General features: G+C 57.2%; 3 protein-coding genes across 9 annotated transcripts; all 3 read right to left on the bottom strand.

The window, feature by feature from the left end:
* Nucleotides 1-427: 427 nt before the first annotated feature.
* Nucleotides 428-4,822, bottom strand: PHF23 (PHD finger protein 23). Of its 6 annotated transcripts, none has more exon segments than NM_001244314.1 (5): nt 428-1,228; nt 1,331-2,168; nt 2,726-2,818; nt 2,997-3,028; nt 4,613-4,822. In NM_001244314.1, coding segments are annotated over 5 exon segments (1,212 nt in total). In that variant the 5' UTR covers nt 4,647-4,822; the 3' UTR covers nt 428-1,013.
* Nucleotides 4,823-5,740: 918 nt separating this feature from the next.
* On the bottom strand, nt 5,741-7,777 carry GABARAP (GABA type A receptor-associated protein). The gene is given in 4 exon segments (NM_001190288.1): nt 5,741-6,235; nt 6,703-6,821; nt 6,961-7,039; nt 7,582-7,777. Coding segments are annotated over 4 exon segments (354 nt in total). The 5' UTR covers nt 7,672-7,777; the 3' UTR covers nt 5,741-6,169.
* A 1,051-nt stretch (nt 7,778-8,828) lies between these two features.
* On the bottom strand, nt 8,829-15,661 carry CTDNEP1 (CTD nuclear envelope phosphatase 1). Of its 2 annotated transcripts, none has more exons than XR_014821768.1 (8): nt 14,873-15,661; nt 12,169-12,235; nt 11,956-12,074; nt 11,671-11,742; nt 10,646-10,762; nt 10,305-10,433; nt 9,737-9,821; nt 8,829-9,472 (listed from the first exon to the last, which is right to left on the bottom strand). XR_014821768.1 is itself a non-coding variant. In XM_084985940.1 (8 exons), the coding sequence occupies exons 1-8, from the start codon at nt 14,972-14,974 to the stop codon at nt 9,412-9,414; spliced, it is 735 nt and encodes a 244-aa protein (XP_084842066.1). In that variant the 5' UTR covers nt 14,975-15,661; the 3' UTR covers nt 8,829-9,411. The 2 variants fall into 2 exon arrangements, 1 of the variants encoding a protein (XP_084842066.1); XM_084985940.1 differs by having other exon boundaries at nt 10,305-10,416.
* Nucleotides 15,662-16,177: the final 516 nt, after the last annotated feature.

Below are 16,177 nucleotides of genomic sequence, written 5' to 3' on the forward strand. Positions count from 1 at the left end.
TGCCCAGCGCCTCCGCCACATGATTGCTGCCTTCAGCAACCGTCTCACAACCCTGCCCCCAAAGGTGTCCCCACCCGCGTCCTGGCTATCCTGGCTCTGCTGGCCTCCACCCTCAGGTGGCAGGCAACTGATTCCGCTTTAGTCCACTGACGGGGGTCGCTCCAAGCAACTCTCATCCGCGGGAGCGTGCGCCTGGGAAATGAGAGTGGGGATGGGGTGGGAAGCGGCGGTGGGAAGTGTGTGTCCTACACTAAGGTCCTACACTAAGGGTGAGATGGGGCAAAGCCAACTGGGGCCGTAGGGTTGGGGGGGAAGGGGTAGAGCCAGATCATTTTCAGTTTGAACTTTTAAAGAGAAGTGGGTGCCTGCCCCATCTCCAGCCAGCTTTTCCAAAGCCGCCCTCCCATGCAGGACAGTCAGCGAGGGCTATGAACACAAAAGAGCCCACTCTGCTTTATTTACAACTCACAGGCTGTCTGTACAAACAGCTGGCCGATATTATGAAAAACAAAAAAGGTGAGTTAGAGAATCGTCACCTTTCTGTTTTCCTTCCTCACTCGGCCAAGCTCTGGCTGGTACCCCACCTCTGAGCTTCCATGCTCAAAAGGGGAAGTCCAAAATTAAAAACACAACCGGTGTAGAATAAATGGGGAGTGAGAAAGATGAGGGAGGGGAATGCTGTATTTACACTAGAGTTTTATAGACAACTGTCCCATTCCATCCCAATTCCAACCCTGCCCAGAAAGTGATCGGTCACAGGCAGGTCCAAGGGACAGAACTTAAGTGTCTAGGGACCCAGCCAGCTTCCCACCAACTGCAATGGGTCTAAGTTCAAGTCCACAACGTGGGAAGGAAGGGTAGGACAGGAACATGACTCATTTCCAAACCAGTCTCCCTTGGAAATTTCGGCTTTGAAATGGGACATCCAAGCTCCAGGGGATATCTCAAGGACCCTGAGGCTCAGTTTCCCAGTCATGTTGCCATTTGAAGTTCCAGCCTAGACATGGCAAATGTCAGGGCTCTCCAGACTTCGGAGGCCCCCCTAACCGCCGGGCCTCTGGCCGCAGTTCCTTGCATTTCTGGCAATAAAAGAAGTCAGGGACATTGGTCTTCTTAATCTTCGCACAGGAGAGGTGGATCCACGTCCCACACAGGCTGCACTCAATCATGGGCCGGCCCGCAAAGGGCTTTCGGCAGTAACACGTAATCAGATCCCATGAGTCATCACCTGGGGAAAAGAAGATTTGTTTGGTATTCTGCCTGGGCTCTGGGATCCACAACACCCCCAAACCCATCGATAGCGCTGCTGAGGTGGCCCCCCACTTCTCACCTGATTCTACCATGATGTCCTCATCCATGACCCGCATCTCGCCTTCGCTGGAGCTGGCATCTCCATCTTGGCTTGTCTCAGTGCTGCCCACCTCCTTGCTTTCACTGTCAGCGGGAGGGGCTCCTTCCGGGTGCACTGGCGCAGGGGGCCTAGGAGCCTCAGGAGGTGCTGGCAGCACAGGGGCTGGGGCTTCCCCCACTACCATTGCTCCCATCTCTTCCTCCTCCTCCTCCTCCTCCTCTTCCTCCTCCTCTTCAGAGTCTGTATCACTGGGAGGTGCCCGGGGAGGCCCAGGAGGTGGGAGTCTATCTCCCCGCTCTGCCTTTTTCAACTTCCGCTTCTTGCTCTTCTTGATTCGAGACCTCTTCTCCCCATCCCCAGGGGCTGGCCGAGGCCTCCGAAGCACCCCAAAGCCCGCCCCGCCTCCTGGCCCCAACTTTCGGTTCTTTCGGTCCTTCTTTCGAGAAGGCTGGGAGAGGTCCCCCTGGGAAAGGGGCACCGGGGTGAGAGCAGCAGGGGGCCGAGGGGCATGTGTCAGGGATGTGGGGGACAGTGGAGATGCCATTTTGGGCCCATCTAGATCAAAGAGCGAATCCTTGAGTTTCATCTTCTCAAGCAGGGTGGCACTGTCAGGGGCCTGCAGACGAGGGAAAGCGGACCTTGGGGGTCCGGTCTGGGTGGGACCTGCTTGAGCCGCCCTTCTCTTGGATGACTTTGCTTTCTTAACAAAGGTCTGGATGGTTCTGAGATCTGAGGGAGCTGAGTCCCAGCCATCGCTGTCTGCCGCACTCTCGCCTCGCAATGGAGAGCTGGAGCCAGAGGCTGGCCAGTCGCTTTCCTTGAAGAGGAGAAGAGACCAGGGTCAGCGGGCGGCCCAGTGCCGTCTCAGCCCCACTACCAACCCAGCTGAAAAACCAAAATATCCTCCCCAAACCGCCTCATCTGCCGTACTCAGAAAACGTATCCCCCCCCCACCCCAGCTACCTTAAGCATCTCATCCTGAACACTCTTCCATGTTACCTCTGACCTCAAATTCCAGCCGCCTCCCCAATGCCCACTGCCTTCACAGCACTGGATATCCCAGAGCAGAGTGAAATTTCTTTAGCTCGTTCTGCGTAGTCTCATTTGTTACCGTTTTCAGCTTGCTAAAATGTGCCAAAAGCACCCTCCATTAAGAGCACCCCAAGACCATTCACCGTTAAGAGCACCCCAAGACCATTCACCGTGCGCAAGCCGCGTCTCTGTGAGTCCCACCCGCACTCCAAATACTGGTAGTCGCACCCTGCATTTCCCTTTCCCTAGTCTTGCATATAATAAGTAGCAGTCTCCCATGCTCAACAGCCCATCTACAGCCCTAGGACACCACCCTCCAGTCAGTTGTCCTCTTGACCCTACCTCTTTGCTTGGGGGGATGTAACCAGCATAAGCCAAGACAAAACTGCAGAATTTGTTGAAATCCTCAATTGTTCTCCGACGTTTCTCTGGTGGCTGAAAGGAAGGAAAGAGGTATCACCTGGAGTTTAAGCGAGGGCATTCCCGAAGGCATAGTCCCTGGAGCGAGGAATCTGGAAAAGGGAGGCGGGAGAGGGAGCGAGGAGGGGCAGGGAGCGGAGAGGGGCAGGGGTCCTGCAGAAATGCTGGGCTGCAAGGGAACTGTGAACCTCACCTGAGTCTCCGGCTTAAGGGTCGGAGGTGGATCTGTGAAAGCAATAAAAGCTGAGTCAAGGCCCTGGCAAAGAGGCGGTGGAAAACCTCACCTCTCGATCTTGGAGGCCTCAAGTGAACCCCCTCCCCTCCAGGTCCCTCGGCGAGGCGAGCAGGCCCCCAGCTGTGCGGGACCCGCCCCTGCCCCCCCTTCCGCCCCGCGAGGGGCGGAGCCTGGGCGCGGCGCCCTCTCGGGCCTCCCTATAGCGCTCCCCTTCCCCCCACCCGAGGCCTGGCGCCCCGCCCCCCCCAACTCACGGTTTCTCTAGACTCCGGGCTCCGCGGCTCTCTCGGCGCCCCACCCCGCCATACCGCTCCCCGGACCTACCCAGGCTGCCGCCTGCCCCTGTCCTTCACATGCGCCCAGTGCCGAGAGTTCCTACCCCGCCGCGCTCCGCCGCCCCGGGCCCTCCTCGACCGCACACGCCGCCCGCCGGCCCCCAGGGTCCGGGATGACCACGCCGAACCGCTCCCCGCCCTCCGGCCCCTTCTCCTCGAGCACGAGGCCCGGCGCGCCCCTCACCCCCCCCAAACACACACAGGCTCACACATCCAACGCCACTTCGCGGCCGGGACAGACCAGAGCGCTCTAACCCGGACGCGGCCCCACCTGCCCCCCCATACCGCGCTCCCCACAATTTCGCCGTCCCTCCGCCCCCATCCGGGGCTTTGGCCCCTCCCCGTCTCGAGCTCCTGGGCTCCCCGCCGGGCCCCCGGGCCCAGTTCTGCGCTCTCTCCGGCCGCCGCCCCCCCTCCGCCCCCGGACTCACCACCAAGTCACTAGGCTACAGACCCCTAAACTCTAGCCCCCCCATCCAGCTACTCTCTTCCTCCCCAGCAAGCCCTGCTACTGCCGCCGCTGCCCCCTCACCCTCCGCAACTCCCAGGCTCTAACCCTCGCCGACCAACCCCCCCCCCCAACCCCGCGCCGCCAGCGCAACTCGCCGGTCTTAAACCCCCACCCCTCCCCACCCCATCGCCCCCCAAACGACCCAGCTCTCGCTGCTTTCCGGCTCCCTCGCCCCACAACTACCCCCCCCCCCGGTATAGGTCCCTCTACCACAGACAATACCCAGGCCCCCTCTTCTCTCCACAACTATCTGCCCACCCCACCAACAATCAACGGGCTATCTCCGGCGGCAACTACCCGGAGCTCCGGCCCCACCGCCACAAACTCCCCCACCTCGGCGAACTACCAGACTCCTCACCCAATCCTCTCCTACATCCTCCCTCCTCAACAACTCTCTGGCCCCCAGATTTCCCCAACCTCCTAGTTCCAGGGCCCAAACCTACCGGAGGCCCTTTCGGTTCCTAACCCCCGAAGCTTTGGGTTTCCAGCTCCCACTACCCCCACCCTCCCCCCACATACAGCGTCTGATCTCCAGCTACCCCCCGATCAGTCTCCCACTCCTCTTTCTCCAAGGTCTCTCAACTCGTCGCTCTCCCACCTCCAGGGGCAGGCCCCCGACCCCTCCCCGCGCTCCCCCGCTGGGCTCCCGGGCTCGACCTCCAAGTTTGCCAATAGATTCCCCGCCCGCCCCCCGCCGGCTCAGGGCTCTGTGCCGGTCGAGAGCTCACCTTCGGGACTGGGCTCCGCCATGGCTTCCAGCATCGCCCCCTCCCCTCCTCCCGGTCCGGCGCCCCCCTCCCCCGAGCCGGGGATCCCGGTGCCGCCTCCGGTGCTCGGTGCTCCTACTGCCTCGCTTCACAGAGGTGTCTGCCTCGGCCTGGTTGTGACTCGAGTCCGCTAGCCGCTGCCGCCACCTCCCTTTACCACTGCCTCCCGCACTCCCGGACCGGGCCCCCTCCCCCCGCGCCGCCGGCCGCCTGCTCCCTCCTCCTCCTCCTCCTCCTCCTCCTCTCCTCCCTCCTCCTCCCTCCCTCCTCCCTTCGCGGGCGCCGACGCGCAGTGCATCAAGGGGATTGTGGTCCGTCGGGGGAAGACGGAAAGGGGACTTCATACGCCTCCGGAACTTCAGTTCCCAGCAAACCATGGGTTGGCGCAGGCGTACTAAACCGCTCTCCTCCCCCGGGGAGTGGCGGGGAGATTGGGAGCAGAGGGGAAAGCGGAAGAGTGCGCGTAGACTTCTGGGAAATGTAGGCGGGGCGGGGCTAAGAAAGAAGGGGAAGAAGGGATTAGATCTCTCGGCCACCATACTGCCTCATTCTGCGGCTTCTTTTTCCACCCGGGGACCGCCCCACTTCCGGCTACACGGAGACTTGGCTGCTGGGAGATGAAGTTCTCGTGGTAATAATGGCTCCCTCCTCCCAGTCTTCTCCCTAACTTGTATTCCACTCTACTGGAACCCGCACGCCGGCACAGAGTCTGGCTAAGGGACATATACCTGAGGACAGAGTTCTTTTACCAGCTCCACACTTGGAAAAAACCCTTCCTTGATTCAAAAGGTTATGACAAACTTGGATGGGATATCCAAAGCAGGTACTTTCAAACTTTCTCCACTGGAACCCACAGTAGAAAACCAACTTTTTTTAACCTCAAGCCCCTATCTATACACGGGTACATAACACAACTTTCATGAAATGATACTCAGAGTATTCCATCCATCACAACAAAAGCACACTTTCTCTGCACAAGGAAAAGCCCAACATAAGGAGAAGAAATAAAAATACATTACTATCCCTCCAACCTCCCTTTCCCCCATTGAGTAGAGAACAAAAGGCAGAGGGCAGCAACACAAAGCAAAATCCAGTTCAGCTTGGTGGTTTCCTCTTTATTGATGTGTATCCTACCTTCCCCGCCACAATTCAGTCCCTTCCATCTACCCCCCAAAAAGAAGGTAGTGAAAATAAGGGATTGTTGGGATCCTGAGCCCCCTGGGCAGTTAGAAAGGAAACAGAAACCAAAACGACCACTGGATGTGACAGAGATGGACAATCAAGAAGTCTAAAGCTGAGTGGGAAGGTGGTAGAGAAAGGGAAGGAAAGGAGTACTGGAGGCCATCTCCCCCATTAACCCTTGTTTTAAGAAGGGCTGGAGGAGAGTCTCAAACATTAGGAAGTGTAGGTCCTGAAGAAAGGAGGTGGTGTTTGAGCCTCAAGGAAGGACAGGTCGAGGAAGGTGGGCCACCTCTCTCTGTCTGAAGAATGGGACCCCCGACCTTAAGGGCAGCAGCTTCACAGACCATAGACACTTTCATCACTGTAGGCAATGTACAGAAAGAAGTCTTCTTCATGGTGTTCCTGGGGTGAAAGCAGAAAATGACAGTGCTCAGGCACCTGGGCTTTAATTACTTGAACCAACCACCACCCAGGCACATTCTTCCAAAAACATTCTTTTTGAAGACCCCCAAAACCAGTGCTTTGACTCTCCCTCTCACTTGCTCCAGACCCTAGCGGCTGAGCAGTATTATCCTAGCAGCAGTCCTGGGCATAAAAATCACACATTGTTCTCTGCTGCCTCGAAATGGGGAGGGGCCTGGGGAAAGTCCAGATCACAACAGTTGCTCCAACTCACTGTTCTCTTTTCTCTCTACTCCCACTGCCCTGTCTAAATCCCCAACCCAGAACTATAAGGAGATTTTAAAGCCAAATTTAAAACTGAGAGCTAAGTAAGCCAACTAGTCCAAGACCTGCTGACTTAAAACTTCCTGCCTCTCAAGTGCTTCCAACTCCTCTCCAAAGCCTCCACTACTTCCCAGACACTATACCTGGTACAGCTGACCCATCGTGGCACTGGTGGGTGGAATGACATTGTTGACAAAGAAAAACAAGGCATCCTCAGCTCGGAGATGAATTCGCTTCCGGATCAAGAAGTAGAACTGACCAACTGCCAAAGAAACAAGGTCTGAGAAAGTCTGAGGTCACAAACGCCTTCAAAAGAACAGCTGCTATGTGGAGCCTCCTCCAGCAGAGACCACATTCCCACCCCCCAGGAAGCAAACCTGGCTACTGGGTCAGGTTCTCACCTGTGAGATCAGAAGGCACCAGGTATTTCTTTTTATCTAGGTCTCCTATCCGAGCTTTGGGAGCCTTTTCTACTATCACCTGATAAAGAGACGAAAATTAGGAGACATTAGGTATACAGGCCCACAGCTCCACCTGTCAAGAACTCAACATTCCTAGCATCCCTACCTACCCCAGACTCATTTCTCTTTGTCTCTGAACACGCGGCGCAGTCCTGAGCAGGGATTCTGATCCCACTGACTCAAACTCACCTAAACCTCCAGAATCCCTGAATAGGACGTCATAACAAACAATGATTTTAATCAAACAGGCATGTCTTGTCTGGGCCGACTAGAGCTTCAATCTCAAGCACCCCCTGTGAAGCTCGGAATGTCAAACGCCCTACACGAATCCAAGGTCTAGCTCTCGCGCCTACATCCCCTTAAGCCTACATCCCCTAGCCCCCCAGTTCTAATGCTACCCCACTCCTTTCACCTCCAGTCCCACAGACAGCAGTTTCGGGCTCATTCCCAACCCTGCCACAGCTGGCAGCCTGATGCCCGCGCTGCGGGTCTCGGACTCAAGCCCAGGCTGTGGCGTCAGCGCCAGCGCCCCGCGCCCTCGGCCCTGGCTACTGTCCTCACCGGCACCCGGTCCGGGTATTTCTTTCGGATCTTCTCGCCCTCAGAGCGACGCTTCTCGAACGGATGCTCTTCTTTATACACGAACTTCATCCTCCCGGGAACCGGGTTGGACCGGGCTGGGCTGAGGGAACCCGGGGGGGCCGGGATGGGGGGCGGCGGCGACGGCGGCGACGCGCGGGCGGATTCAGCGGAGCGATCCCGGACCTTGCGCCACTTCCCTATTCACCAACCCCGCCCCCGGCCGTCAGAGGCCGCCCCACTCGCTATGTTACGCTCCTAGCTCAGTGGCCCCAACGCCACTAGCGTAGCGCCACCTACTGACCTCCCCCCTCACGCAATCAGCGTAATCGCTTTGGAATCAATTTACGGGCTACGCAGGCGACGTAGGAAAGGTGGCTGGCTTTTTGCTATCATAGAAAATAACTGAAAACCCATTTCCTGACTTTTTCCACAGGATGAAAAGGGCTTGGAGATGGTAATCATAATTTGAGACTTGGTTCTCCGAAAGTGCTTTTCAGAAGTAACAGAGGTAAAAAAGCAGATAATTACAAGGACAGCTATTCAGGAAAGGTGCTGGTACGCTGAAGGCGGCGGTTGACACCAAAACAAAGTAGTACCCCAATGGAGCAAGCGGTCTTTGGAAACAGAGGAGGGCAGAAACGAGACCTATGTTTGGAAAGACGCTTATGTTTCCAGAATGCTTAGGTTCCAGGAATGAGTGGACGAATAGGGACTGGAGAGGTCTGAAAGGTAGGGACTACGTCAGCGCGGAGGAACACAGTCTTCGCGGCTCACGGCGAGATCATGTGATCGCAGAGAAGGGCGGGGCGTCACGTGGCGAGTGCGAGGAAGTAGAGCCGGCTGCGGCTGGGGGAGCAGGGCCAAGGGGAGGGAGGTGGGGCGCCAGGGGCCTGGGACACCCCCCCCTCCGCCCCCGGGGGGCTGCGCCCGCTCAGCTAGTCTAAGTCAGGCCCGCAGACGAAGCCAGGCCTCTCCCAGCGTCCAGTTCTCTTTTCCTTTCAAACTTTTCTGTGTTACTGTTCGGAAGCTCACATTCCCTCTGGACACAGGGCTGTTCTTTCGCACCCGGCCAGGGTATCATCCTGCCACTAAGACCCTCCCCGCCAGGGTGGCCAACACCCTCCCCTCAGGTCAACAGCTTGCTCCTTACCCTCTGCCCAGAGCCAGGGTGGGTGTGAACAAAGCCCCTTCATTTCCCCCAAACCCAGAGAAGGACCTAGGGCAGCTTTGGTTTCAAAGTTATAATGCATGGTTTAAGTAGACGAAAGAAAAAAAGAGAAAGCTCGTTACAGGTCTGAGGGACTCTAGGAAGAAGGGAAGATGGAAAAGGAAGGGAAGGGACAAGTTTGGGGAAAATCCAGTGGCCCAAAATCCCAGTTTCCCACCCACAGCCCAGCCCTTGGAGTGAAGAATTAGATCAGTTTTGTACAAGAGTTTTTAAAAAATCAAATCACAACAAAGCTGGCTTGGCTTCTCTTTGAGCCTCCCGGATTACCGAGTGTCTTTCGCTCACTCTGGCCAGTCCTGTCTCCACCAGACAATGTTTCAGCTCTCCCAGGCCTCCGCTTTATGTCCCAGTCTGGGGTTTCCGGGGAGTGCGAACACGAAGTTAGAGTGAGGCTGCTTCAGAATCTGGCCCATGTGTCCATCCAGACTCCATACGGAGTGCAGGGCTCCCAGGGCAGAGAGGGGTGGGAGGGGCAGACTCTGCCCAGGCAGTCCTCACCGTTGGCCAGGGCACCAGACGGCATCCCGAGGGCTCACCCTCCCTTCCCCCCCACCCCAACTCAGGTGGAGGGGGAGCAGCTGTCACCAGAGCCTATGTTGGTGAAGGTTTCGACTCAGCACAGAACGAACATCCGCGGTGAACCTGGGACGACAATTAACTTGCATTGGTAGAGCCCTTACGCTGACCTCCTCACCTTAGCGTGAGGCAGCCTCGCTGAAGCCGGGCGGTGGAGACTGAGCTGCAGTTTGCCCAACACCCACTGGCTAAAAGTGACGAGTTTTTGTAAGAAGACCTGGCTTCAAATGCTAAGTTCTTAAGGGAAAAGAGATAAGTGAGTAAAACAGGACACATTTTTATTCTCTCTTGGGCTCCCCCGCCTCCTTGGTGTCTCTCTCGCTTCCTTACCTGAGGGCATCCAGCATAGGAAGCAGGTTGAGGAGGGCGGTATCGCTGGGGTCACTGAACCAGGATTTGATGGGGATGGCATTGTCTGGGGAGGGTGAAAAGGCACGTGAGAAGAAGCAAAAGATTCAAGACAGGCTGCTCTTCCTTTTATTTGGGGCTGGGGATCATTACTTTAAAATACATATGCCCCCCCCCCCAACTCAATGACCTGACTAAAAGCTTCCGGATGTATGCTGTACAGCAGTAACTGACAGAACACTGTAAATCCACTATAATAAAAATGTTTTGTTAAAAAACCTTCCTTATTTACCCTCCAAAATAAAATTTAATCACTGTACTGCATACCAGTGAGAGGCGTCTAATCAGACTTACTGCCACTGTGTTTTACCTGAGGAGATTGCATGTGAGAAATCTGAGTTAGGTGGGGGAGGGCCGGACAGCTCACCGAAAAGCGAAAACACCGTGCATCCTGACCTACTGTAAGCCAGGGAATCCCAGCTCCATGCATTCAGATCTCCGCCTCAGAACCAGCTCCTAGTCCTGCCAGACTCACCACCTTCCCCCATACCTGGATGGCTCCTGTAAGCCCCTGGGGAGTTATCCAGGATCACAATGCTGGAGAGGTCACTGTGGACCACAGAGAGGTCCTTGATGTAGCTGCCCAATTCCAAAGTGCAGTGCTGGAAGGCAGGGTGAGCTGGGCATCAAAAGGAGACCCGCCCTCTGTGACTGCTCCCCCGAGCCCAACAACACCCATAGGCTGCCAGTTCCTCAGCAGTGTGCCTCCCCCACGCCCCAGGAGGGCCCGTGCCAGGGCAGCTACCTCAAACTCAGATCCCCCCCCCCCCGCCCCCGCCCGATGGCATGTCTCCCAAGCCTCACTCTTCCACCTGGACTCTAGCCCCTTACCTGTCTGTAGTATCTCCTCTTGAGAATGCTTCTGCTATTGTCCAGTTTATCTGCCACGGCAGAGCCGTAAATCTCCATGCTTGCTGTGAACACGACCAACTCGTACCACTGGCTCACCTGAAACAGATTGGAGGAGAGGAAGGTGTCGGAAGAAGTGACCTCCATTTAGACATATAGTTCCCTTTATCAAGACCCCAGCATTGAGGAGTTCCCGTTGTGGCTCACTGGTAACCAACCCAACGAGTATCCATGAGGACGCAGGTTCGATTCCTGGCCCCTGCTCGGTGGGTTAGAGATCTGGCGTTGCTGTGAGCTGTGGCGTAGGTCACAGACAAGGCTCAGATCTGGCACTGCTGTGGCTGTGGCGCAGGCTGGCAGCTGCAGCTCTGATTCGACCCCTAGCCTGGGAATTTCCATATGCTGTGGTTTCAGCCCTAAAAGAAAAGGGACGGGGGGGCGTGTAGTTCCCATCATGGCTTGGTGGAAACGAATCTGAATAGCATCCATGAGGACGCAAGTTTGATCCCTGACCTCACTCAGTGGGTTAAGGATCCGGTGTTGCCGTGAGCTGGGGTGTAGGACGTAGACATGGCTCGCATCCTGTGTGGCTGTGGTGTGGGCCAGCAGGTACAGCTCCAATTCAACCCTAGCCCGGGAACCTCTATATGCTGTGGGTGCAGCCCTTAAAAAAAAAAAAAAAAAAAAAAAAAAAAAGACTCCAACATCAAATGTCACAGAGGACACAAAATTTTGAAACTGTCCTCAAAGGCTGAGTCCTAGGCACCATGCACCCTTAAGATTCAGAGACACAAGAACAAAAGAGCAGGAAGGCTGTGGAAGAAGAGAACGACCACAGCAGGACACATGAACCCAAACTACCCAAAGCCATTCTTCAAGAGGTCTACACCCGCAACCGCCTAATCCATTTCTCTCCTGATCCCTGACTTCCTCCAAATCCTCTAAACTCCCAGAGCCCTGAAACCCTTTCTTCATCACAGAGGTCCCTTTAGTTTCCGCAGACTCACCACTTCCAAGAAGAAATCCACATGGGGCCTCTTGTGTACAAAAAACCGGACGGGATGTTTGTCTATCACCACCTGCAGAGGAACAGAGAGGGGCTGGGAGACGTCCTGAGCAGGCCTATAGGACACCCCACCCCGCCACGGCTCTACTGCCTGCCTCCCTCCTTCAGGCTGCGACTGGAGCCAGGGGATGCGCAGGGAGCCGGGGACCAGATGCTCTGGGATACGGGGCAAGAGTCTGAGCAGAAGAGCAGACATGCCTGTTCCATCCCTTTGCAACCCACACACCTTGAGAATGAAGTCAGGAGGCGTTCCAGGCCGGACTGTGGGCCTCAGGACCCCATCATGATGGGAGTGAATAAGCGTCTCGTCCAGATCCAGCACCAGGATCTTCCTCTTCACCTGGCCTGAACCACAACAGCAAGGGATGACACCGACCAACCTCCAGCAAAGACCTGGAACCCTCCCTCGCCTCGGGTCCTTCCCAGCCGGCCTACTCACTTAGCCGATTTCGGGACACGGGAGATAAGGGAAGGATATCATATCGAACGGTTTGGTACTGAATTACCTGGGAACATCAAGAGAGAGAGTTAGAAGCCTTGACAAGGACAGTGACCAGAGGCAGCACGTGTTGAACATTTACCATCCGCTGGCCATCGTGTAATTTAGGGCCATGTTATTTAAATCTCAAAGCAACCTAACAACAACAACAACGCCGTCTCCATTTTAAGGATGAAGAAACCAAGGCTGGGAGAAGTTAAATACCCTGCCTCCGACTACACAGCCAGGAACTACCTTCAGTTGTTTGCTCCTCCAATTTCACGAAGACTCCATGAAAGCATGGGTTTTGTCTGCATTGTGGCTGTGTTCCTAGACCCCTACGGCAGGGGTGCTCAGCTAACATGAGAAACAGTGCAGTGGTGGAACCCGCGTTGTACCTGTGCAGGCCGACCCTAGACCCTGCCCTCTTAACTGTTAATATCAGCCTGTGACGTGGAACAAAGAAATGCATGGCCCTCGCCCCCTCCGCTGCAAGAATTCCTTGCGACAACTCCTGTCACCTCCTGTTGGGAGCTGAGAGCCTCAGACTCCTTGGTGGAGAGGGGGCAGGAGTCAGAAGGGGAGGTTCTTGGGTCACTAAGGGGAACGGGGGATGAGGGAATCCAGGGGTTGTCAGGTCAGCTAAGTTCCTCTGGCTGGGAGCCACCAGGCCTATTTTAACCATCCACCTGTCCTTTCCTGCCTCTACGAGCCAAGTCACAAGTTGCAGAGAACCTCAGCCCTCTGAACGGCCTCCTTATCCTGGTACCCAGGGCAAGGCAGAGAACACTGGAAAGCCCCACTTGCCAAGCCGACTGAGAGAGTATCAAGAAGGCCAGGGAGCAGTCAGGGATGTGAGTGGGAGGTGAGAAAGGCACAAGGGTGTCACCAGGGTGGCCTTCCAGCTTCTCCAAGCCTTCTCTAGAGGCTCCTAGTTCCAGCACTCAGATCTCTCCCTTGCAAAGCCTGGAGATTCCCTCCTCTGCTCTTTTCTTTTAGGCAGAGACAAATGCGCGACAGTCCACCCCTAGGCCTGAAGCCTCACCAAAACCAGGCTCCCCACTTGCACACCCAGGGGCTCTGTCCCCCTAATCCCAAAGGCATCTGCCCTTCCTTTCTCCCAGGGCCACCATGAGGGCCGCAGCAGCTCCGGTGTCCCGCCTGCTATCTCGGGTTGCACATGCTGGGCATGTAGGGAATGCTGGAAGCATCTGCCAGAAAGGGGGTGGGGGGGAGAAACAGGATTGGAAAGGAAGAAAGGGAAGACAAAAGGCTGTGGGGTCGGTACTGCCCAGAGGAGAGCGAGTCTTCGGGGCACCAGTCTCTGCCTGGGCTGGAGCCCGTCCCTGCATCCAGAAAAGAAAGCTGATGTCTCAAGGGAAGAAGGGATGCTCCCAGCAAAGCCAGGCAGAGAGGACCAGAGCTAACGTGCCAGGAAAGGCCCAGGGGCTAGCCGCACACACGTCTCAGCATCTCTGACCCCAAACTCTTTGTGGCTTCCGACCCTTGTCTCGGGGAAGGGGCCTGCTGACAACCATGAACACCCAGAACAATCCTCACCCCAAATCAGCAAGTGGAACGACCGGACTGATAAAGAAGACACTGAATGCAAGGCCAGGCCCATTTCCCCAAACCAGAAGTCAACCACCACGACCACTCAGGGCTTTCTAGAAATCCCTTGACCTGGGCAGGCCCTACTTGGTTTTAACTCCTCAAGCTTTACGGAGCTGTGCCGGAGTACAGATGCGCTGCATCTCAGCTCGCTGAATCCTCCCCCATCTCCTTCAGAGGACTCTCCCCGCCGCGGTGGTGAGAACACGGAGCACATTTATCAAATGATGTTGGCCTAAGGAGCTTTGACCTTGGAGATACTCGCGTACACTCCCCACAGTATCCTCCACAATGCTGGGGTCTCCTGGAGACACAAGCGTGCCCTCAGATTCAAGCCTTCCAACGGACGGGCACCGGCTGCTGACAGGCACACCCAAGCTTTACTGTGCCCCCTTCCACAACCAAAGATGCCCATCACAAACGCCTCTTTTTTAAGTCCCAGGGTCTTAATAAATCCAAATATTCACATCCACACTATGAAATGAGTTTTCAGGATCTTTGGGGACAGGAATTCCCTTCATTTGGGCTTCTCCTTCATATCCAGGGCTTTTCCCAAGTTCCCATCCTTGTTTGTCACATATGCCTTCCCACCCACCCCCACACCCTTGGCACACGAGCCTGTCTCTCCCCGGTTCTAAGATCAAACACACACGGAGGTTTCAAATAATAGGAGGGTCTCTAACAAGCCCACATCAACAGATCTGCTGCCATCAAACAGGTGTTCCCCGCCTCTCGGTTTCTTTAGCAACAGCTCCAGCTTTCTTAAAGAGCGCCCCACCCACCACCCTATCCCCCAAGAATTGCCAAACCCTGTTCTCGTCGAGCCCCCCCCCACCGCGCCCCCACACTCCTCACGTCTGTTCTGCTACAAGGGTCTTCTTCCTTCGGCCCATCCCACCCTAAGCCCAGCTATGGGTGCTCTAATTCTCTAGCGGGAGAAGCCGCCGCCAGGACTCGGTTCCTAGGCCCAATCACAGGCCCGACACTTTCCGAAAACCCCAGAACACAGCTGACACAGAGGTCCCCACCACCACCAGCGCCCACCCAGGCTCACCGTGCGGATCTGCCTCCGCAAAAGGTAAATGAAGAAGCTCCAGAGCTTGGCGGCGAAGGCCACGAACGTGCGCAGCCCCAGCAGACACTGCGTCCGCATCATCCCGATGACCCCGGCACCGCCGGCCCCGGGGCCCCCGCGGCCCAGCTCCGCCAGCCCCCCGGGGGCAGCCCCCCGCCACCGGGAGGGGGAACGGGGGCCCCGAGTGGCAGGAGAGGCTGCAGAGAGGGGCAGGGAGCGGGCGGCTCAAAAAGCCACCCCCGACGAGGGGAAAGCCCAGCAGAACGGGGAGCTGGGGGACAGGCGTGGGCAGCCCGCGGGGGCCCACATGGGCGGGGAGTGACACCGACGGCTTCGCGGAGGTTGCGGGCCGAGACAGGTTGGGCCACGACGGGGTCCTCCGAGACCAGGAGGGAAGGGGATGGAGAATTGGGGGAGGGGGCTGTGGGGGAGGGGGCTAGGGAGAAGGGAGGGAGGGAGAAGGAAGGGGGAGGGGAAGAGGGAAGCGGAGGGTGGCCCGCTGCGCACGCGCGCTAGGGGGCTGCCCGCGGGAAAGGGGCGGGCGGGGGCAGCGGCGCGCGAAGGGCCGCGCCAGCGGCGGCGAACGGGTGGGCTGAGCGAGAGAGCAGGGAAGGAGGGGAGGGGGAGCCGAAGCGCGCGGATTGCTGGACCGGAGCGGCCTCCCCCTCCCCGAGATCGGGGGTGCCTCAGCCGCTGGGGAGAGGGGCTGCAGCCTCTGCAGCTGGATTTCCCACTCTGACAGGCGCCATTTTACCGCCCAAAGGGCTCCCTCCTCCTTTCTTCCCCCCTCCTCTTCCCCTCTGACACTACTTCCGGTGGTGACGTGTATTCGCTTCACCGGGACCGAAGTTCTCCGGGCTCGGTCTGTAGGGGTGGGAATAAAGGAAGCGGAGGTGCCCCCAACAAGGCTCCAGTAGGCGCATGCGCAGAGGGTGGCAATGGGGCGGGGCCTGGAGCAAAGCCGGCCCGCCTCGGAGGGCGGGGGCGGGGCAGGGTGTCGTCACTTGCCCCCGAGACTCTGACGGCGGGACCTGCTCCTGCGGCCACCTCCCCCTCCCACAAACAACTGCCCCAACGGCTCTTCCTGCCCTGGTCACGGTAAAAATGTAGAGAGGGGCCTCGTCCCTACATCTGTGCACCAGGGCTCAGGAGGGGCCGCTCTGCGTCAGTGCCCCCGAAATAATGAACCTAATCACCTCTCCAGAGTATGCCTGGTCTTAGCCTTGAGAGGGATCGGAGGGATCGTGGGTGCCCCGCCCCCTTCGTTTATAGGGGGCGGGGCGG

The sequence above is a fragment of the Sus scrofa genome, chromosome 12, assembly GCF_054392235.1.
Source record: "Sus scrofa isolate SSC_HxYL_T2T_F1_AM1 chromosome 12, Sscrofa_HxYL_maternal_Yorkshire_Landrace_v2.0, whole genome shotgun sequence".
NCBI lineage: Eukaryota > Metazoa > Chordata > Mammalia > Artiodactyla > Suidae > Sus > Sus scrofa.